Source organism: Alosa pseudoharengus, unplaced genomic scaffold (assembly GCF_046254945.1).
Source record: "Alosa pseudoharengus isolate Yale_2024_CS ecotype anadromous, Long Island Sound unplaced genomic scaffold, YU_APseudo_1.1 YU_APseudo_1.1_scf_9, whole genome shotgun sequence".
NCBI classification, from domain to species: domain Eukaryota; kingdom Metazoa; phylum Chordata; class Actinopteri; order Clupeiformes; family Clupeidae; genus Alosa; species Alosa pseudoharengus.
Window position 1 is genome coordinate 29,315,450 of NW_027468881.1, and position 24,285 is coordinate 29,339,734.

The 24,285-nt window shown below is 45.2% G+C and overlaps 2 protein-coding genes across 5 annotated transcripts in view; one reads left to right on the top strand and one right to left on the bottom strand.

Annotated features, from left to right (window-relative positions):
- The first annotated feature begins 13,793 nt into the window (after window positions 1-13,793).
- On the top strand, window positions 13,794-15,728 carry mc3r (melanocortin 3 receptor). Its single transcript, XM_076277268.1, has 2 exons — window positions 13,794-14,279; window positions 15,165-15,728. The coding sequence occupies exons 1-2, from the start codon at window positions 13,794-13,796 to the stop codon at window positions 15,726-15,728; spliced, it is 1,050 nt and encodes a 349-aa protein (XP_076133383.1).
- A 3,915-nt stretch (window positions 15,729-19,643) lies between these two features.
- LOC143114243 (uncharacterized) overlaps window positions 19,644-24,285 on the bottom strand; it is a 38,025-nt gene continuing 33,383 nt past the window's right edge. For all 4 annotated transcript variants that reach the window (XM_076275758.1, XM_076275757.1, XM_076275756.1 and 1 more), the window contains exon 5: window positions 19,644-21,047. In XM_076275758.1, the coding sequence (XP_076131873.1) occupies window positions 20,976-21,047 (72 nt within the window). In that variant the 3' untranslated portion in view covers window positions 19,644-20,975. The remainder of the gene's footprint in view (window positions 21,048-24,285) is intronic.

A 24,285-nucleotide genomic window follows, 5' to 3' on the forward strand; every position in this document is an offset into this window, starting at 1 on the left:
CTTCTCTCCCCTCTCTTTCCTTTCCTCTCCTCCCCTCTCTCCTCCTCCCCACTGGCTGTAACCCTCTCCATCCACCCTCTTCTCCACTGGGAGAGTGGGAGCCTGTGGAGACATTTACAGCTGCAGTATAGTAGCCTAATAACTCTCTGAAGTACTTCAAGCATCAAGCGTCTGAGCATTTTCCATTTCCTTGCTGATGGCCTGATGTCGAGCCCACAGATGGCTTTTTGTATTCAATGTCAGCGTTTGTACGGCCCAGGCTTCTTAGGCACTGTTGCCATGGTAATGCCATTACTGCGATTGGCAGAGATAGAGCTCTCGAAATATTTATGTGTTTATTTGTCTGTTGCTTTATTTGTAACCTGGAATTGTGTTGTCTGGCGTTGCGTTGTGGGGTTCTGCTCATTAAAAGCTGCTAGCCCTCTGGTAATGACGTAACCTGACTGAACATTTTAACCATGGCAACAGAGCACAGCCGGAGAAGGACCAGCGTCAGTTCTTCTGTGTGTGTGTGAGAGAGTCTCCTTGCTGGTATGCAGGGCCGTAGTCACCATAGACATTGAGGGGGACGTGTCCCCCCCAATATTCAAATATGACCAAAATGTCCCCCCCAATATACGGACATAGAAAAATAAAGAAAGAATAAAGCGCTATACTAGGCCTACAGGAAACCAACACGCATCTGACATGTAATCAAACGTAAATAACGCACAAATTGGTGACCTCTGGTTCCAGAGTAGCCTACACCCCTGAGTGGTTTGTCCTGGTGATTTTCCGTTTTTCGTTAGTGGTGTGCGCATTCAAAAGCTTCCATTTACTGCACCCTACTGCGGTGAGGTAGGGCTGTCAACAATATCGCAAAAGCTACCGGTACAATTTTCACAAAACTTCTTGGAAAGGTGTCGCACAGGCTAAGGAAATCCCATACATGTTTGGAGCCGATCAGACTGAAAGGAAACATTTTCCATAGCCTATTCTCGCAATGATAGCGAAAGTGAAACGTTTTATAAATGATGAATTTGTGCAAGCCTGTGTCATTTCTTTCCCGTCTTTCAACATAAATAATGCATTCATATGCTAGTAGTAGTGCCAGAAATTACCGTGTATAGGCCTCTTAGAAATGATTGTTGCATCTTGCATATTATTTAGATGCGCACTCAATCGCGCATCCATGCAGGCAAAACGTGATCAAATGTGGCGACGGCACACAAGTTGGAAAAAACGTTTACAATACGTGATAGCCTACAGTTAATGTGAATCGCGGACAATAACCAAAGAAAGGAATTTGCACCTCCATTCACCAATTAAACGCTGTAGTAGGCCTAGTGTTTCTACATGTTGGCACAAAACGTCATTTCTGTCAGAAGCCAGTCTATAATGCATACAGGGGTAACATGAGGTGAGTCAGACAGAAGAGGGGCCTGTCTTAGTAGCCTATTCCTGAATCCTGTCCCTTTCAAACTACGTTAAAATGGTGTGATTAGCCGCCAGCATAATAAAATCTAAATTAAAAGACAAAATCGTATTAGGCTCCAAACCTATGAGTCTAAGCCTTAGTTTAAAAAAATCTTCAGGTGTAAGTAATAAGGCAAAGAACCACATTCTGTGTAATATAGAGGTTATCATAAGATACTCTAGTTTGTAATTTCTTTTAAAGTATACATTTTGAACACAAATGGAGTCACGGGTCCAGGGATGGATTACTGAATGGGCTTACTGGGCCCAAGAGCTCAGGGGGCCCTGAAGCCCAAGCCTCTGTGTGAAGTTGCTTCTTCTCCACCCTTCTCTTTTCACAAAACTCACCAGCGGGGGGGGGGGGGGGGGGCATCTGTGTCCAGGGGTTCATAATCCATCCATGCCATGCCTATGTCCGTCAAAAGTTTGGAATGACCTAATTCACTGACCTAACTAACGACTTGTTTGTGATTTTTAATAATATTTTTGCATGGTAGGAAATGTATTAAAATTCTGTTTGGGGGTCCCTCAGACCCCACCACAGATTTGGTCTCCCCCAATGTTGACATCATGACTACGGCCTTGCTGGTATGTGTGTAACAGAGAGTATGTGAAAAAGTGAGTGTGTGTAAGAGAGAGAGGAACAGAGTGACCACAAGACTCCTCTTCCTCATTATGATCACAGTACAGAGTGGAGGCTGGACTCTCCTCCACCTCTCTCTAGTGGTCAAATTTTGAGTAGGTGTGTTTGTGTTAGAGAGAGCATGTATGTGTTTTATGTGTGTATGTTTGTGAGAGAGAGAGACTATGTATGTGTTTTGAGTAAGTGTGTGTGTGTGTGTGTGAGAGAGCGAGAACATGTGCGTGTATCAGCTGACCCATGTTGCTTTCAGTGGTACCCACCCAGAACAGCGCCACAGCAGGACCAGAACAGCACTAGAACAAGGCCAGAACAGCATCAGAACAGAGCTAGAACACCACCAGAACAGAGCTACAACCGCACCAGGTAACACTTTATAATAAGGTGCCATAATAAATAGCAAACTGGTTATTACCTAACCCTTTGTTAATATTTGTTGTTACTAAAATATCTATTTGGCACAAGTTAATAGTTTTTTCATAATTTATTAAATATTAGTTGTTTACATAAAATGTGTATGTTAATGTTTTAACAAATAAAAACAATACTAATATTGTATTAATATTTGTTAATAGTTAACTAAATGTCTTTTTGGCACTTATTAACAGTTATTTCTTACAGTACATCATGTAAATGTTAAATGTTTTTTTTACAAACTATATGTTAATCTAAAAGTTAATGACATATTATTATTTAACTAATTGTTATTAAACTGTGCTTCTGCCTATCACAATATGAACCACTCCCCATAGGACCCACACAATAAAGTTGGTTAAGCTTAATTAATATATTAGTAATATATAGTGTGTATAGATAGGGCATACACAAGGAATATTTGATGAAGTTAAAAATATAATTTCAACCAATCATTTCATTGGTATGAACTATACTATGAATGATAAATCATCTTCAATCAAATTAAGGAGGCTTTCTACACAGCATTTTTATACATGAAGTCCCTGGAGTCTCAAGACATGAACAAGCATAGGTACTTCCTAGCATGCTCTGCCAATCTGATGGCCACTAGATGGCAGTAGAGCCAGTGTAATGCCTGGACACATAATGTGTGCTACCAATCTTATGGCCACTTAATAGCAAGAAAGGTAGACAGGAAATCCTTTGTGGAGTCTGCCCTTCAAAAAACACATCAAATGCATGCAGAGTTCCAGAAGAGCACATGGTGTTGATGAGTTTCCTGAGGCTGCACACTGACTGTTTATGGAATTACTTAGCCTACTCGACGTTCCCGACCGGTAGCGCCACAATGTGCCGTGAAAATGACGTGGTTCTCTCTGGCGCGCCAGGTAGTGCATGGTAGCGCACCACTCTATTTTTTATTTTTGATGCCGTTAGAGCAGGGGTGGGCAAACTGCGGCCCGCGGGCCGGATCCGGCCCGCCAAGCACTTTCATCCGGCCCGCCGAGCATTTCATTTGGTTATCAGGCTGCTCGCTATTTTTCTCCCGCGATAGAGACTACGTTGGTTAGCTTTACTGCAAACTGCTTTTCACTCTCCTTAGAGAACGTTTACAATGTCAATGTCAAAACATCATGTTAAATAGAGATAACATCATGTTAAACTAAGTTAACTCTTAGTTATCTCCTTTGCAGCAGATCTAACGTGAACATTATGCGATCCATTTAATTGGGAACGCGTCTGCACTCACGAGAGGGAGAGAGAGCCGCAGGTTCCAGCTGGCTTGTCATTGTTAATAATTGATATCTCCTTCTTATAAGAAACTTTTAAAAGGAAATCATGAAGGCAACAGTAGTTCCCACTACTGACCATTTAAAAAACTGTGAGAGGGCCCAGCCATAGGTACAGCACTATAGTGGAGCAGGCAGAAGATCATTGAGAAATAAACATGAATTAAAGCGACTGTATTAAAGCGACAGTGCACAATTTATACATTTGTTAAACAGCATAAAATTAGCAGTATTTTTAAGCAATTCATATTTTAAAACAAATACTTTCCATACTAAATTATAGGTTATAAGAAATGTAATTTTTATGTGTGTGTGGTGGTGGTGGTGGTGGTGGTGGGGGGGGGGGGGGTTGTTGTGCGGCCCGCCGGCTAATTTTCAAAACCCAATGTGGCCCTTGAGCCAAAAAGTTTGCCCACCCCTGCGTTAGAGACTGCGCCATAAGACATCTAGCCTTTATTATGTATATCTATGGTTTTTACTGCCATTGACACCAATGCTACTGACTGCTTCTTCTACTGTGTAACGTAGGTAGGGATAGCCTTTTCACAACAGCGACACCTCTGTTCAGGAGAATATTGCATCTAGAGTTTCCATAGGACATTTTACAAAACGCATGAGCCTACCTTGGTAAATAATGGTCTAAAGTACTAATTTTTCATTCTATATTGATCTACGTTTGCACAAAGCTTCACAAGATCTGGTGCTAGGGCTCAGTTGTGGGCCTAGAGGGCTGAATTTTGGTCAGTTCAGAGATGCTTGCAATCCGGCAGGTCTCTACTGAAACTACTGTGTCTGAGCTTTCCAAAGAGGTCAAGCATTTGATGGTAGGCCAAACTGGGTAAAAACAGTGGCCTCTAGAGTAGGAACAGTGCGATTTTGGGGGAAAAGCCTAGAGATGGCCTGTACTTAATTAAGGAAAATAGTAATAATAACAATAATGTCAATGCAATATCAACGATCAATAATGAAAGTAAACAAATACCATAAATTTAGTGTAAGCTGAACAGCTGAACCCCTCTTGAAAGACCCCAAACCATTGTTAGATTTTAGTGGTTTTCTGTATGTCATTCTTTTGGTTCTTTAAATGGCGGGAACAGGACGTTTATTGTAAGCAGACAGAATGTTGTCACCTTACAACAGCAAATGGTGTACCTAACTAATCGTTCCCCCACAAGAGACATCTTAATTGAATAAGATGACTTAATATCAAAGTCATGACACACGGTTTGTGGGACACATTTCTCAGTGCAGTGCAGGGTCCACATTTTATTGTGTACAAAAGACTATTGGCTTTGTACAGCATGTTGTATGTAGCTGCAGGCCAAAACTAGTCTAGTCTGTAGGAGCCATATTATTATTTCATAAAGGTTATTTGATGTATTGTTTTATCTGGTGTATTTGACATTCTAACTTGTTAACTTGTTACCTAAGTTTAAGTTTGCTATTTGGTTAAGCTTACTTTGTTCTTTTGTTACTTTGTTACAGTATATTTACCTATCTGAGTTTTACTTTACATTCAATTTCAGGGATATTGGTCACATCTACCTTTATGGTTTACTGGTTAATAAATTGTTAATTCACCCACCATTCATATATTTCTTCTTGCATGCCATGCCACTACTCTGCTATAGTATAACATACTGCAATATGGAGCACTTTTTCCACTTTGTGAGATATGCTTTCATGGGAAAGTGTGTTTGGTATGATCTTTAAATCCATCTAAATGATGGTAATGTGATGGACAGATAAACACCAGTCATTCCCACTGGCTTTCCAGGTTATTAACTGTGTAAAAAACAAATAAATATCATCCTTTTACTTTACAATGCTTCCTAAATCATGTTTATGCATCAGATAACAAAACACTGGAATTTTCAGAGGTAGTGAGACAGAACAAAACAAACAGAATTTGTCAATGGGATAAAACATAACATCATTCCACCAACGAGAAACCACTGAGGAAAGGAGTCTTGAATTTGACCTAGTGTTTAAAGCCCTTCTCTGAAAAACTGAATTTTGGTTACAGAAGAAAATGTGCCAGTCGTTTTATAAACATGACGGGCCATCTTGATGCTAACACTTCACTTAAAACCTGCATCAAAGGCATTGAATATGATGTAGCAACTGAAAACATTTTTCAAGTGTTTCTCTGTACATACAGTACAATCACATGTACAAATTCTTCATCATTGTAATCTATCACTAAAACTCATTGACCTTTTTGTTAGATTGCTCACACACATTTGATTTATTTATGTTCTTGTTCCTTTCAAATTCCCTCTCACCTTGTCACCAGTGACCTGTGCCCCATGATAAGTTTAACTTGAATTGATGAGTGAGAATGAAACTAAGCCACTCTATCTTCACTCACTATCTATATCTCACTCTATAAGCCATATTAATATTTCATAAAGGTTATTTATGACCGCCGTGCAGCGAATAGGATATGCATATAGGCTACTAAAGACTGTCAGCCAGAGTGCAAGAAATAAAGGACTTAGGCTATTAGTCTATCTGAAACTATACCGTCTCGTTCAAATAATTCCTAATTGTGACATGTATGTGTAATTGTATTTTTTACATGTCTCGCACTATAGCCTACATTTAACATAAAATTTCTAATGTTTTAGTAGAAAATAGTAGGCCTACTAATAGCTCTAATAAAACAGCACTGAAGCGTCAAATGCGTCCTTCTCTACTGTGTTAAAATAAACCATTTCTTTCGTTATAGTTATAGGATCAGAAGATCTCTGTGGAGTGGTAATCGGGATTCTTATTTGTAAAAGTTGTTCGCCTGGACTGTGCGATCGCAGCCCTTTATTTTCACTTTCCGCTGCCCTCATAGTCAGCATGGTCAGTAGCCATAACGTAGGATGCGTAGTATGAGGTTGGTACAGACTATTGAAGATTTTACATGATTGACCGCGATAGTAGTCTTAAGTAGCTTTTTTGCTGAGGAGCATCTCGCTAGCCTGCGGGAAGGCAGGGCTTGACATCAAGCTCCGCCCACATCCAAGTCAACCATGGTTTTTTTTTACGTCACGCAGTTTAAAATCGCTGGCAGAGAGGGAGGTAGAGAGAGAGCCAGGACTTCCGACGAGACAGCTGCAACATTCTATAAATCAGCTACTTTCTGCAAAACACGTTGTACTATTAACACCAATCAAGTTAACCACACAGATAGCAGGAGGCTGGTGGCGGCGGCCCACCGGTGGCATAGTTTGCTGTCTGCTGGCGGCTGCCGCTGGCAGACCGCTGAGTTTTGGCACATCGGTTCTACCGCGGTCTGCTAGCAGCTCAAGGGCTAACGAGCCGCAGCTTTGACAACCTTTTCTTTAACCGTTCATACGGCGGACCGTGGTCAACCAGTATCTACCGGTGGTCCGATATCTGCTTGCTATCTGGGCAGTTAGCCGATATTTAAGATGAGGATAATCAGTAGCTCCATGATGTCTTCGTCTTTCCACCACATGGACGCATGAAAGAAACGTCATTGACACGCCCTCACGTGGTGTGAATCTTAACCGCATGTTCTTTGCTTCGTTCAGACATAGCTCATTTACATAATGTCCGGAGGAAAGGAAATACTTGGAGGGGAGCAGTAGAACTAAGCAGTAGTGGCTAAGTTTGGACTTCCATGTGACCGTTTATGATGTTCAGATATACGGCCCGTTTAACATCCGCAGAACCTCCGGTCTTACACATACAGTATGTCTGAAAGCCCCGTATGTCTAGTATGTTTTCAGCCCCAGTGAAGGGTCATCCACACACCCATCTCCTGACGTTCTCCGGTGGTCTGGCATCGCTAATGTGCCAGAGCCCCATGAGGCCCGGTGACTGGTCCTTTTACTCCAGTGGCTGATTATCTCCTGGTTTTGCGTGCTGAGTTCAGGCTGTGTGATCAGTTAGTTCCTGGTTCTGTTTGCTGAGTTCAGGCAGAGACTTTCTAATGAGGAGACACAGCACTCAAAGAATCTTCCATAGAAATGCATGGGGTTAGCATTGGCGTATAGCCAATATGGCAGTAGTCTCTACACATATCCCGCCCCTACCTGTATGCCTCCTTATTCACTTGAACAGGAAAATAGCTGCCTGATAACTGCCCAAAGTGCGTTGCAAGATGGCCGCCGAATGGGGGCACTTGCCTAAAAGGCCTTTGATTCAAGCCTTGTGGTCTGTTAGTTCTTGGTTCTGCGTGCTCTGCGTGCTGAGTTCAGGCCGTGTGGTCTGTTAGTTCCTGGTTCTGCGTGCTGAGTTCAGGCCGTGTGGTCAGTTAGTTCCTGGTTCTGCGTGCTGAGTTCAGGTCGTGTGGTCAGTAGGGTTGGGTATCGTTTGGGTTTTATCCGATACCGGTGCTAAATCGATACTTTTAAAACGGTTTCGATGCCGAAACGGTGCCTGAACCTAGCCTGGGTGTGCCCATGCTGCCTTGCGCACGATTTGATTCACGCTGCTAAGGCAGCCTGGAGACCATGGAGCAAATTTTCGCCTGAGATAGGGGACCAATCACAGAACAAGGGGGAAAGCAAGACGACGATGAGCTATGCACAGACACATTTGATAGACATCCGTGGCACCCAATAAACGGATCTGGGCATTTTTTTCAAATACGAGAAAATGAACATTTGGTTCCCAGACCACGTCTCATTGAGAAGTGGTGGCGCTAGCCAGGCTAGCCTGAACCGGTACTTTGTTTTTAAAATGTTTTAAATTAAAATGGTCTAAGGAATGAATTGCTTTTTTTTTATTGATAAGACAAATTTGAACACGAAATTTAACTGTTATATTCAATTTACTATCAATATCTCATTGCTCCTACGAATAATACATCTAAATGTTAAAACAGCTTGCCATGCATGCACACACAATGGTAAGCTCTGCTTTCAAGTTTACCCAGTGTAGTCGGTTTGCCATAAGGTATTGTAACGATTTGATAGCGAACCACACAGTTGTCCAATCAAAAGGTTTATTCACTGGGAACGAGAGCCGGGTCACAGATAGACACTGAACAGAATGCAAACAGGGCAGGTCAAGCACGCACACACACTACACATACAGGGGAGGACGCAGCCTCCCACACAAAAAGGATCACACACGAGGGAGAACTAAAAGGGAAACATGTTACAATAAAGACGCTAACATTGCACACAAAACTAAGGAGAATAACGACATAAACCCCCCAAATGTTCGCTCTCGTATCCCAGGATCCCCTGCGCGGGAGAACGCTAACACTGTCTTTTGCGCCGACGTTACATAGCTCCCCCAACAAGCCATTGCCGTCCTCGGCAATGACCACGAGGTAGCCACATGCTAACGTCGGCGCGCGTCGCCCGCCACTCAGTTCAGTGCGACAGTACCGCCAACTCACGTGGGGTGCACGCGCCGCAGGAGCTCACTCAACGGGGCGCCACGCTGCTAGCAATCCAGTTCGGGCGTGCTAGCAGCCACGTGGCCGACCCCGCTCGTCACCAGCTCCCTCTCAGCAGCCGCCCTCAGGCTGCCCTTTCCGCGGCGTTTCACCACGGCACTCCTCCTCTCCAGACGGGCCCTAGGTGGCCTTACAGCCGTCGACACTGTACCAAGCACCGGGGTTCGAGGGGGGCCAGATGAAGCTGCACCAACGCCACTCCGCTCCGTCGAGTCGCCGACCAGGACAGACAGGCACCGACTCCACAGCAACCGGACTGCGCTGAGCTCTCCCGCTGCAGCTACCGTCTTCGGCGTCCCTCCTCGTGTTGCCATCTCGCAGAGCCGTACTGCTCTGTTCCCAGCCCGTTCCACTCCTTCGCGGCCTCGGCGAAGGCACGACCCCCGAGATGGTCGTGTTATCGAACTCCACACACAAACTTTTTCAAAAGGCGCCGGCCAACAGGCCAACTAGAACGGGCGCCCACACAGCACGGTGCCTCTCACACGCACCCAAAAGTTTTTTTTTTTTTTAAAGTTCAGAGGGCATTTCCGTCAAACCTGCCCCACCGTCGTGAGTTCGCTGCCCTCAGCAGCTCCGCCAACCGTCCATCGTCTAGGAACCTCTTCCTCGCCGCACTCCCTCGGCTCTGCACACGCGTCGCGGCTCGCCGTGGAGTCAGCGCCCAGGCCAGCGTCATCTTCTCCGCGACCACTTCATCTGGCCAGATCTCCTCCCATGGCAGCAGGCAGGTCTCGGCGATAGCTCCTCTCCTCCGGCGGCGGTAACGATAGAAGGCCTCAAGCTCTTTAGTAGCCCTTACAAGGGCTCTCTCTGGGTCCTCTTGCGTGGGCCTCCACCCGGCGGTGAAGTCTCCCGCTCCCAGCTTCTCTCGCTGAGTGGAGGCCATGTTCGAAAGTCGCTTCTGACACCAATGTAACGATTTGATAGCGAACCACACAGTTGTCCAATCAAAAGGTGTATTCACTGGGAACGAGAGCCGGGTCACAGATAGACACAGAACAGAATGCAAACAGGGCAGGTCAAGCACGCACACACACTACACATACAGGGGAGGACGCAGCCTCCCACACAAAAAGGATCACACACGAGGGAGAACTAAAAGGGAAACATGTTACAATAAAGACGCTAACATTGCACACAAAACTAAGGAGAATAACGACATAAACCCCCCAAATGTTCGCTCTCGTATCCCAGGATCCCCTGCGCGGGAGAACGCTAACACTATCTTTTGCGCCGACGTTACAGTATGTTAAAACAGCATGCCATAGAACTGCCAGGTCATGGACAACGGCATTTGCAAGCAAGATAATCTAACAGGGACTCTTTCCAGTTAATTCAGTGTGTTCCCAAATGCTTCAAGAAATGTCATGTCTTAACCGATAACACGCAGTAGTTTTTAACATGTTAGGCTACATGTCTGTGTTGAAGTGTTTAGATTCCCAGCGCTAGCCTAGTAAGCATTTTAACAGCAACTATGGCTATGTGCTAACACCAGTCAGCTTAGTTTAATTAGCGATAACGTACGGAGATGGTTTCGTAGCCATCTTTGACAGCTCAGTGACATCAGGTATGTAACCTACATATTTATGTTTTTGCCAGCTAACTTTTAACATGATCTTCATATTCATTGTGATGCTATATGGGCCTCATGCACATGAAATATTAATGCCATCATGTTGTTTATAACTCACCGTGAAATAAAGTTTTCACCTTACAACTTTGCTGATAACAATTTCAAATAAATGCCAGTTAGCACATGAGCAAGGATATTGTGTAACGTATAGGGTACTGTTGATGTTGTTTCATAGCCTTTTGCTTGTGTGTAGTTAGGCCCACTGCTAGATTTTGACAGGAGCTCGCGATATCGCTTTAAAGTAAGCTACTTGGGCTCACGCAAGCTGTCAAACACTGTCCACTCGCCTATGTGGTGCACCCCTCTGGTTTATACATCCAGTGTTTATGTTAGCTAACTGTATCTGGATGTGTTGCTATTAGAGCAAGACGTTAGAGATGGCGCATGACATGCAGTGATGCCTCGTATAAAAAAAAATAATTTAAAAAATGCTATTTAAGCACCGAAATCAGGCACCAAAATCCACATTGTTATTCGATGCAGTTACTACCGTTTGCGTCTGCACCGGTGCCATATTAGAACCGTGTTTCGGTGCCCAACCCTAGTGGTCAGTTAGTTCCTGGTTCTGCATGCTGAGTTCAGGCCGTGTGGTCCAGCAGTTCCTGTGTGTGTACCTGCAGCAGCTTTACCGTTGCCTGGTGACCCAGCTCCGCCAGACTCCCATGATGCCACAGGGCATCTGTGTCTAGCTGCTATTTTGAAATGTCAGCAGCCCCAGCAGGCCTGACCTGCGCAATCCCAGGTGGGTTTGGCTCCGCAGCAGTGCAGTAGAAATACCCCATTCCTCACTCTCCATACACCCTCATTCACCCTCGCATCCCATTCACCCTCATCCTTCACTCAACCTCGTGTCCCCATTCACCCCCTCACCCCCATTCATTGGGGCAGCTGTGGCCTACTGGTTAAGGCTTCGGGCTTGTAACCGAAGGGTTGATCCCCGACCAGTAGGAGAAAAGTAACCGGGGGAAGTGGTTGAGCACTGCTCTCCCATGCCCACATCCACGGCTGAAGTGCCCTTGAGCAAGGCACCTAACCCCTCACTGCTCCCCGAGCACCGCTGTAGCAGGCAGCTCACTGCGTCGGGATTAGTGTGTGCTTCACCTCACTGTGTGTTCACTGTGTGCTGAGTGTGTTTCACTAGTTCACAGATTGGGATAAATGCAGGGACCAAATTTCCCTCACGGGATCAAAAGAATATATATACTTATACGTATACTTATACCCTTGTATCCCCATTCATTCTCGAACCCCTGTTACCCCAGCTGGTATGTCCTGTTACAGCAGCCCAGTCAGCATGTGTGTGTGAATGTGTGTGTGTGTGTGTGTGTGTGTGTGTCTGTGAGAGAGAGAGAGAGAGAAAGAGAGTTGATTTCTTAGAAGGATGAGTCACTCTTGCATGGGTCTACTGGTGGGAGGTGGAAATGCAGCAGCCCTGCAAACAGTATGGTACACACACACACACACACACATTCATACACATTCACACACACACACAAACATATTGATACAGACATACACACATTCACACACACACACACACTCACACACATTCACACACACACACACACACACACACACACACACATTCATACAGACATACACATACACATGCACAGTAAACACACAGTAGCCTATACTGTACTGTATGTCAAACCTGATGGAATATTATAGACCTGCGGATAAGAAAATGTCAAATGTCATGCTAGATGATGAAATAAAAATGGGAATGTAGAAACATCTCTGGTCATGAACATCTCATATATATATATATATATATTTATATATTTTTATATATGTGTGTGTGTGTGTGTGTGTGCGCGCTCTGTGAAGCACTGCTGGAGCAGGTAAGCAGGAGGCTGTACGGACAGTGAGGAATTTCTGTGAAACATTCTACTTCTGTGTCGATGATGTAGGATTCCAGGATGTGTGTGTTTGTGTGCGCGTGTGTGCAGGGAAGCGTCTGTGGTGGCCTCAACAGTGATGTTCCTTGTATCATTGCACCCCCCAACCCGACCCACACACACACACACACACCCTTGTCCATGTCCTGTGGTGTTCAGTGTCTCTCTGAATCAGAGACCCCAGGAGATGGAGAAGCATTTACATTTACATCACACACACACACATCTCTATCTCTCTCTCCTTCCCTCCTTAGCTCTGTCCTTATCCATCTCTGCCACGTCACACACACACACACACACACACACACACAGACACACACATTTTGCTCTGTGGGAGTGAGCGTATGCTGGACAGAAAAGAAGACCACCCTCGACACAGCAGCAGCTTTCTCCTCCATTTCTCTCAACCTCTCTTTCCCTTCTCCCACTTTTCCCAGTCTCTCTCTTTCTTTCTCTTCTACCACTTCTTTCAATCCCTCTTTTTCTCTCTCCCTCTTTCTTTGTTTCTGTCTGTCTCATTAGTTTTGTCTTGTAATTTCTTCATCTCTGTGATTTGATTTGTTGTTAGCTAAATCACGTTTGTGTACATTGCTTCCCTTGTCATATTCTATCATATTTTTATTCTGATTTTACAGCTATAAGCATGTTTCTCAAACAACATTAGTTTGGACATTATATGCTTCTCAAGGCATATGCTGTATCTTTCATTTCTTGACTATTGTTTGACTCTCCCCCAATCTTCTCCTCTCTCTGTGTTCATCTCTCTCTCCCTCCCTCCCTCTCTTCTCTCTGTGTCCATCTCTATTTCCCTCCCTCTCTCTCTTCTCTCTGTTTCCATCTCTCTCTCTCTCTTCTCTCTGTTTCCATCTCTCTCTCCCTCTCTTTCTTCTCTCTGTCCATCTCTCTCCCTCTTCTCTCTTTGTCTATCTCTCTCTCCCTTTCTTATCCTCTCACACATTTCCTCCCTCCACCTCTCTCTCCATCCCTCTCCTTTTCTCTCCCTCTCTCTGTGTCTCTTCCTCTCCTGATGAACGGATCTTATCACTTCTCCCCTCTGGCCCTCTGGCTGAACTCCAGTGGAGATGAGGAGGGTTCTAGCGGTTTTAATGAGGTGCCCAACGGGAGCGCAACACCGGAGGTTCTATGTGAGCAGGTGCAGATCCGTGCAGAGGTGTTCCTGGCCCTGGGGATCGTCAGCCTGCTGGAGAACGTTCTGGTGATCTGGGCGGTGGTGAAGAATCGGAACCTGCATTCACCCATGTACCTGCTGCTGTGCAGCCTGGCGGCGGCGGACATGCTGGTCAGCCTGTCCAACGCGCTGGAGACCGTCGTCATAGCACTGCTCCAGAGCCGCATGCTGTTGCTAGGGGATCGCTTCCTGCAACTCGTCGACAACATCTGTGACTCCATGATCTGCATCTCGCTGATGGCCTCCATGTGCAGCCTCTCGGCCATCGCCGTGGACCGTTACATCACCATCTTCTACGCCCTCCGCTACCACAGCATCGTCACGGTGAGTCTCACGCTGGAACCGTCCACCTCTCACCATGCACATAACTATTAACGCTACTAGAGTCACATACCTCACCTTTAACACTACTGGAGTCACATACCCACATTTAAAGCTACTGGAGTCACATACCTCACCTTTATAGCTACGGGAGTCAAATACCCACCTTTAAAGCTACTGGAGTCACATACCTTACCTTTAAAGCTACTGGAGTCACATACCCCACCTTTAAAGCTATTGGAATCACATACCCCACCTTTAAAGCTACTGGAATCACACACACCACCTTTAAAGCTACTGAAGTCACATATCCCACCTTTAAAGCTGCTGGAGTCACATACTCCACCGTTAAAGCTATGGGAGTCACATACCTCTCCTTTAAAGCTACAGGAGTCACATACCACATATTTAAAGCTAGTTTTCATCATATACCTCACCTTTAAAGCTACTGGAGTCACTTACCTCACCTTCAGTGTTCCTCACATACCTCACCTTTAAGGCTAGTGTTCAACGCACAACATACCTCTTGTAATACCACTCTTAACCTCAAGAGGCACTGTATCAAATACAGTACAAGCCAGTGGAAAAGTGTGTAATGTTGTGTTCAAGTCCCAGATCTTACAGAATTTTACATAGCTCTCATACTGACACTCTTAGCCTATATTAGCATAATTCACTAGAAGTGGGTTACAGCAGTTAGCCCATAGCTCCTTTTTAGCATATTCCAGGTACCAAGTCTTTAAAACAGGTCTTTTACAGTTACCTCTGGCTTTAAGCTGCCATTCTTCAGGTACCAAGCCTTTAAAACTGGTGTTGTACAGTTACCTCTGGCTAAATGCTGCTGTTGAGCAGGTGTGTGCCACCTGTAACTCAGGTGTTCCCCTCCAGGTGCGTCGTGCTCTGGCGGCCATCTGTGGCATCTGGCTCGTGTGTGTGGTCAGCGGCGTGGTGTTCATCGTATTCTCAGAGAGCACGACAGTGGTGGTGTGTCTCATCACGCTGTTCTTCGCCATGCTGCTCCTGATGGCCACTCTGTACGTCCACATGTTCCTGCTCGCCCGCATCCACGCGCAGCGCATCGCCGCCCTGCCCCCCGCCCTGGAGACTGGCGGGTACCCCCCCGACCCGTCTGCCGATGACCCTGCCGTCGCCGCCCCAAGGCCGTTGCCACGGCGACGCACGGCCATGAAGGGGGCCATCACCATCAGCCTGCTGCTGGGCGTGTTTGTGTGCTGCTGGGCGCCGTTCTTCCTGCACCTGCTGCTGTTGCTCACCTGCCCCCAGCGTCCACCCTGCCGCTGTTACATGGCCCACTTCACCACCTACCTGGTGCTCATCATGTGCAACTCCGCCATCGACCCACTCATCTACGCCTGCCGCAGCCACGAGATGAGGAAGACCTTCAGAGAGATCCTCTGCTGCTTCACACACAGCTGCCACACTCCCGTCTGACACACACACATGTATACACACACACACACACACACATACACACACACACACACACACACACACACACACACACACACGCACACACACATGCACGCACATGTACACACACACGCACACGCAAACTCACACTCACATGTAAACACACACACATATACATGCATGTGTGCGCACACACACACACACACGAAGCCCATGTCCTGTGTTTTGTAATACACTTTAGCTTAGTCGCTGTGCAGCACAACGTGACACTACTGTGATGCTACTCAAACACCTGTCTGTGGTGTAGCGGGATGTGTTTCTCTCACTGATATACATTGGAGTGTGAGTGTGTGTGTGTGTGTGTGTGTGTGTGTGTGAGTGTTAGTGTGTCTGCAACTCTGCGTGTGTGTGTGTGTGTCTGCATGTGTGTGTGTATGTTTGAGTGTGTGTGTGTGTGTGTGTGTGTATGTGTGTGTTTATGCCTCACATGTGTTTGCTTTATCACTGTGTGATTACCAAACTTATCAAATAAAAAAATGGATTTCATTTATGGGCACATTTCAAGGTACTTATTACAGTGCATGAAAATGCACTGTTCTGTTATCCGAAGTCTTCTTCTTCTTCTTCTTCTTCCCACCAAATTTCTGCGTCTAATTCAGCCGTTTAACGTAGAAACTTCGTTCAAACTTTGTAACGTAGGTCTTGAAAAGGACACTTGAGGAATGTATTTTTCACTTTTGTAAACTTTATACTTTTTGAGATATTAACAAAAAACAAGCTTATTTTTCCCCATAGACTTTGCATTGGCACTATGACATCACAATGGGCTAATTAACTTGATTTGCACCTGTATCAACTTCCAGCTGCTCAACTAGGACCCATCAAAGGGCCAGTTAAACTGATCATACCTATATCAACTGCTTTCTGCTCAACTAGGCCAACTCTCTCTGTGTCTCTCCATTCTACAAGGATATAAGGCACATTCCATCCAACTTTCTATCCATTCATCATCTTCAAACCATTCACCATTTAACTTTTAAACTATATACAGTACTATGTCTCCGGCTTTAAGCATACAACCTGGCTCTCTTAAGACTACAGATTCTGTTCAACTATTTCCTCTGCCCACAACTGTTTCAAAATAAATGTCCTCACTACAATAACTCACTATTAAATAATTTAACTATTTAAACTACTCAACTATTTAACTGTTCAGCCATTTCAACTGTCAGTTGTTATCAACTATGACTCCAGCCAACTGTTTCCTCTGCCCACAACTGTTTCCAAATAAAAGTTTGTTTTGTATTTTATTTTAATATACAGTATGTTTTGCATTTTTATGCACTGGTAATTTCCTCGAAATTAAATTTTCTAGTTGCTGTTTACTTTCTGACTGGTTGAGTTCCATTTCAAAAGGACAGTCCAATAGTCTTGTCATAAACTGTAATTTCACACAGACTTGTGTCGCACACAGATTTGTTTCAGAATGATATCAAAAAGACTCCTTTCACACAGACTTATGTGTATACTGGCCTGAAGCTGAGCTGGCCTGCCCCCTACTGGTTGTTGCCTGCAAACACAACCGGGGATGTGACAGGACTCCACACTAAGAATTACAAAATTACAAAAACCAGGACCTACAGACTCCTCTGGACAGTTCTCTCTCTCTCTCTCTCTCTCTGTGTGTGAGAGGGGGCATACTGTACCTCTGATCAGTACTGTATGTGTGTGTGTGTGTGTGTGCGTACGTGTCTGGGTAGGCATACTGTAATTCTTGCTAGCTGAGAATACACTGAACTAGATGAGAATATGCGAGTGTGTGTGTGTGTGTGTGCAACAGGCGGCATCTAACTGACCCCTGCAGGGTCCTGCCAATACCAGTGTGAACAGATACTCAGACGTGTGTGTGTGTGTACATTTTTCTTCATTTGAGGTTTGTGTGTTGAGGTTCATGTTTGGCATGTTTCATATAGAAACACACACACAAACACACACACACACTCTCTCTCTGTCTCTCTTTCTCTCACACACACACACACACATATACATGGTCAGACAATGAGAGAGTGAGGAGAGGGGGACAGAGGATGAGAAGAAGAGGTGACAGAGAGATTTGAAGGAGGAGAGGAGGTGACAGAGTGAGATAATCAGACTGAGAACCGGAGGAAATGAGGTAGTGAGGAGCTCAGTGGTCATGCAGGCGCACAGGTGTGCATGTGTGTGCGTGAGTATCTGTTTGTGTGAGTGTGTGTGTGAGTATCTGTTTGTGTGTGTGTGTGAGTATCTGTTTGTGTGAGTGTGTGTGTGAGTATCTGTTTGTGTGTGTGTTTGTGTGTGTGTGGCCCATCACACAGGCGCACAGGTCAGTTTCAGTGTGCATGTGTGTGCGTGAGAATCTGTTTGTGTGTGTGTGTGACCCATCTCACAGGCGCACAAGTCAGTTTCCAGGTAAAAGCAGTCGAGCCAAACACATGTTAGATAATCCATAGAGGCCGACTGTATAGACTGTGTGTGGAGAGACAGAGAGAGAGAGAGAGAGAGAGAGAATGAACAGAGATTTGATATGTAATCCATACTGCAGTGTTCCCCTGTGGTGAGGGTGTGTGGTCAACAGCGGCCCCCTGTGGAGACAGCGCTCTGAGTGCCCCTGGAGATCAGAGATCAGCGATGGACACCATTAATGAACGTTGACAGAGCGAATGAGAAAGCTAAATAAAACAGACACACATGCATGCACACACACACAGTCCTGGCACACAGAGCAAGAGAGACGGCTAAATACAACAGACAGATCGAAACAGGATGGAAAATAAATCAGACAGCGAAAGAGATGGCTCAACAAAACAGACAGAGAGTAAACAAAACAGACAGCGGGAACAGAAAGATAAATGAACACAGCGAAGCAGAGAATGAAGAGAAGGCTATTTGGGTGGAGATCTGAGGGGCTGACACACACACACACACACACACACACACTTATGGCGTGAAGCTATCACAGAGCATCTGGGAGGTTAAAGGACGTCAAATAGAATATCGATCAATTTTAGATGTACATTTCTTACTTTCTGATTCCATCAAGACCTTTTAATCACACACACTGTGACACACACTCACACTCCCACACACATAAGGGAACCTATATTTCCTTCATTCCGGCTCTGAGTGTTAGCCACAGTGAGACTGCAAACAGAAGGGCCCCCACCTCCACATCACCAGTCACCCGCTACACAAATGTATTAAGTTAATTCACTTATGCAAGACGCCCATCACTTTTTCCATCGTTGTGTCTTCTATTTCTGTTTGTGATGTGAGGCTGTGTTTTAAGGCACATATAATGTCTAAAACAGACAGGACTTTCTTAGTACATCTGGACCTCAGTTTAGAGACAGTTACCTCCCTTTTCTCAATCATCATCAGTTTTATTATATTTTTCCATTTTAAAAAAAACATTCGTAACACAGATATAATGTTTACCGTGTCTGTGAACTGCATCACACACTCTTAAAACGAATAGGTTGAAAACAACACAATTGCGTCGTTTTTAACACATCTCTGTGTCCAGATAGGGACAACACAGTTTGTGTTGTCTGCTTTTTTTATTTGTTACACAATGTGTTGAAAATAACACAACTTGCCTTTAAACAACACAACTGCATTGTTTTTTTAACACATCTACATGTCCAGATAGGGACAATACATTCATTTTAAGACTGTACAGATAAAATCACTCCCCACTCACTTCCTGCTTGTCTCTGAACATGCTGATCTTTTATGAGTTCACACGGTCCAAATTTGCCAAGAGAAATGAAGCAAAAGCTTGTTTAGTAAGGTCTCTAGCCATGGCCATTGCACTTATTTGATAGCCGGCAGCCAGACTAACGAATACCCTGTATCTGCTGAATTACTGAAGCTCAGCAAAAACAGAAAAAAATGAATCTGAACATGAATGTTTTAACTTCTTCAGTACACATATGAAATTTGTGTGCCAGCGTATTTGCTTGTCCATATCATTTACAGCACTGGCGCTGTATGTCATCGTAGTCACAACAAATCATCCTTGATGATGTGACCCAGGAATTTTGTTTTAGTTACTATGTTTAGCTCTTGCCCTTTCAAGTAAAAAGAGGGAAAATGTAGCTTGCTGTCCTCCTTAGTTCTGGCAATAATTATAACACTCTTTTATGCATTGAATTTGATGTTATATTGTACTCCATAGTTATATTGTATGTTATATTGTGCTCCATGAACAGACTCTAAGCAGTTGCTGTAGATCAGCACTATATAGGGACATAATCACAACAATTAAATCATCTGCATACATGTTGCATTTTATAATGAAAATGTATTACATTTTGCCAGTTATTACATTATTTAGTATAACAGAGTACCTTGGGAAATGAAGTTGCTCCTGGAGGTGGTGTTGATGGGAGGTCAGTGGGTGGCGCTCTTTCCTCCAATCCCAATGCCCCAGTGCATCGCAGGGTCACTGTGCTGTAGGAAATGCAGTCCGTGGGATGAGACCCTAAACTTAGGTGCTGACTCACTGCGGTCATTAAAGATCCCATGGCACTCATCGCAAAGAGTAGGGGGTTCCCTGGTGTCCTGGGTAAATTCCCTACCTGGCTCATTGAATCTGATCCCCTAGTGTACCTAGTGTACCTATCATCCCCAGTGTAATTGGCTTATTCATTCATTCCCTTGCTCTCCACTTCAACCAAGTGTGTGGTGAGCGTTCTGGTGTATAATGGCTGCTGTGCATCACCCAGGTGGGTGCTACACATTGGTGGTGATTAGTGAGGTTCCCCCCTATCACTGTAAAGTATTTTAGGTGCTGCTGTTTGCTGTTGTAAATAAGCCAGAGTTAGGAGCATGGTCTCTTTTTCATCTGTTGGCCCAGGCCAGTTTTTAAAAGGGCACAACCTGCTACATTTGTGTCTGTTGGTATTGGACATCATCGCTGTGACATTTGTGACCTCTGGTGCGGGTATGGATGGGCCTGGTGGTGCTGGTCCTGGTGTTGGTATGGATGGGCCTGGTGGTGCTGGTCCTGGTGTGGTATGGATGGGCCTGGTGGTGCTGGTCCTGGTGTTGGTATGGATGGGCCTGGTGGTGCTGGTCCTGGTGTGGTATGGATGGGCCTGGTGGTGCTGGTCCTGATGTTGGTATGGATGGGCCTGGTGGTGCTGGTCCTGGTGTTGGTATGGATGGGTCCGGTGGTGCTGGTGTTGGTTTTGTTATGGATGGGCCCGGTGGTGCTGGTGATGGGCTTCATCTCTGTGACCTTTGTGACCTCTTGCTTCCCACTCGGTAGCTCTGGGAAGGTCTCATTTTGGCCAACACCTGCAGAAGACACAGAGGGAGATACGGTCAAGCGCTTGGCCACACACGGTCAAGCGCTTTTTTCAATCACCTAAACTGCTTACCATGTCACACACATGAACACACACACATGAATACACACACATGAACACATACACATGAACACACACACACACACACACACAAACACAAAGACAAAGACACAAAGAGAGTCGGCCTGCTCTGATAGATAGATAGATAGATAGATAGATAGATAGATAGATACTTTATTGATCCACAAGGGGAAATTCAAATTCTCAGTAGCATACAGACATCACACACAACATGCACTTACAGCAGAAATGGTAAATATAAGTATAAACATATAACACAACTCCACTGTACAATAGAGACAGTAGAAGATAAGAAAAACTAACAAAACTAAATACTAAATATACTATATAAATTAAGTAAAAAAATCCACAGTGTGCTTGAGGGTAATCAAGCATGAGACGCTTGCAGTGACAGGGCCAGGACTGCCCTGTAGTTCTGTGTGCATGGTAAGGTGCTCAAGAGAGTGTCATGGTGAAGGTGCAAAAAGTAGTCCAACAGTAGTCCTATAGTTCTGTGTGCATGGTAAGGTGTTCAAGAGAGTGAGTGTCATGGTGAAGGTGCAAAAAGTAGTCCAACAGTGCAACAGTGCAAGAATAAGGTCTAGAGACCAGCATAAATAAAGACCAGCATAAATAATATGGACAAATAAGAGAGTAAAGTATAATGTAGACAGGGTAATACAAAAAACTATGTCAGTGCAAGAATAGGTTGAGGTAATAGGGTTACAGCCATTCAGTATTGTAGCAGAAGCCATTGGTCATGTGTGCTAGCCTGACACTCACCGTTTGCAGTGCTCAGTCCGAGGGGCGGGATAATCGGTTGTCTTTCAAATTCCCTCTGCACGCAATAGGACAGCGCTATGAGTCCCATGCATTCCAAGCGGAGCTAGTTGGCTAGTTCAAACTTTTGCCAACTTAATAAAAGCTTAACTAGTGTCACACTGTTTGCCAACAGCAATATTATCTTATTTGTTTTCAAGTAGCAGGGAATTCAAGCCAAACGTTGCAACTCTGCCATCAATCATTATGTTAAGCCCGTCTAACGACTCTATACACGATTTGATTGGCCTGATAGAAGTTTAATTTTTCGAGCTCACAAGCCAACGGAGAGTTGCTAGACTAGCCCTGAAAGCAAATGTAATTTGCTGCCGCTAGGGTGCGTCTAGATTTCTAGGCTACATGTGTGCTAATATAGCATGAAAAAACAGTGTAGCAGTAAAACAGTAGTAAAAACATTAGGCTGTGGACAGTAGTAAAACAGTAGTAAAACAGTAGTGGGCAGTCAGTCCTCAAACATGGAGAGGGTGGAGAGGCAGACAGACTATGCAGAGAAGTCTATCTCTCCTCTTCCCTTAAGTGAAGCATTGAACAGTTCAATGGCCCTGGGGACAAATGACTTCCTCAGTCTGTCTGCTGTGCAAGGCAGTGAGCGAAGTCTCCAGCTGATCAGGCTCTTCTGCTTTACAATAGTGCTGTGGAGTGGATGACACTCATTGTCCAAAATGTTGATCAGTTTGTTCAGGGTCCTTTTGTCAGATATTGAAGTGATGCACTCCAGTTCAGCTCCCACTACAGAGCCAGCTTTCCTTACCAGCCTGTCAAGTCGCCCAGCATCCTTCTTCTTTGTGCTTCCTCCCCAGCATACCACTGCATAAAAGAGGACGCTGGCAACAACAGACTGGTAGAACATCCTGAGGAGCTTGCTGCACACATTGAAGGACCGCAGCTTCCTCAGGAAGTACAGCCTGCTCTGCCCTTTGTTGTAGAGTGCGTCAGTGTTGGCTGACCAGTCCAGTTTATTATCCAGGTGGAGACCCAGATACTTGTAGGTGCTTACCACCTCCACATTGACCCCATCAATGGAGACTGGTAGCAGAGCGGGCTTAGACCTGCAGAAATCCACCACCATCTCCTTGGTCTTTGAAGTGTTGAGTTGAAGGTGATTGAGTTTGCATCACTGCACAAAGTCCTCCACCAGGCTCCTGTACTCCTCTTCTTGCTCGTCCCTGATACACCCCACAATTGCAGTATCGTCAGAAAACTTCTGCATGTGGCATGACTCGGTGTTGTAGCAGAAGTCAGATGTGTACAGGGTGAACTGGACTGGAGAGAGCACAGTTCCCTGTGGCGCTCCAGTGCTGCTGATCACAGTGTCAGAGAGACAGTTCTACCAGAAAGACTCAGTAGACAGAATAGAATAAGTTAACAATTTAATCAGTAAAGGAACGGCTTGGATACAAGCATGAGAGTCCTGAATAGGTAACAATCTTTGGCGTAGGCCCCGTCTCGAATCCGTCCAGCGATGAGCGGATCTCGTCTCCTGCCGATGGATGAAGGCAGGGGCGGGGAGCCTACCCCCCACGACGAGACGGGGACCAACTGGTGGCGGTGGCTGAAGGAAGATGATGTGGTAGGCAGACCGTGCCCGATGGACGTGGACTGCTGGCAGAGGTGGCTGGAGGGGAGGTGGAGGGAACGTCAAAGTCGGCGTACTGAGAAGCAGAAGCAGTGTTAGGTGGAACATATTTAAGGAGCCCACTGAATTCCTATAGGCTAGCGCTGATTGAATGAGTGAATGATCAGATTGCAGGGCTTTCCCGAAAAGTAGGCGAAGCTAAGATTGGCTCCATGTAAGCATGGGAGGAGTAAAGGCTACACTACGAGTCTTCCTAGTAGAACTTTCGCTGAAGCTATCATTTCTTCAGTATGACAAACTGACAGGTCAGGTAATCGGTAATCCAGTTTACCAGGTGAGCGTCCACACCCATCTGCAAGAGCTTGTCTCCCAGTCTGAGGGGTTGATTGGTGTTAAAAGCACTTGAGAAATCAAAGAACATGATTCTCACAGCACTTTTCCCCTTGTCTAGGTGAGAATGTGTCCTGTGTAGAAGATAAGTGATGGCATCGTCCACGCCCACTTTCTCCTGGTATGCAAACTGTAACGGGTCTAGTGCATGGCGTACCTGGGGTCTGAGCATACCTAAGACCAGTCGCTCCATTGTCTTCATCACATGTGAAGTTAGAGCGACAGGCCTGTAGTCATTAAGCTCACTGGGGTGTGGCTTCTTAGGTACTGGGGTGAGACATGATGTCTTCCACAGTGTTGGAACTTGTCCGAGACGTAGACTCAAGTTGAAGATGTGCTTCAGTGGCTCCCCCAGTTCAGC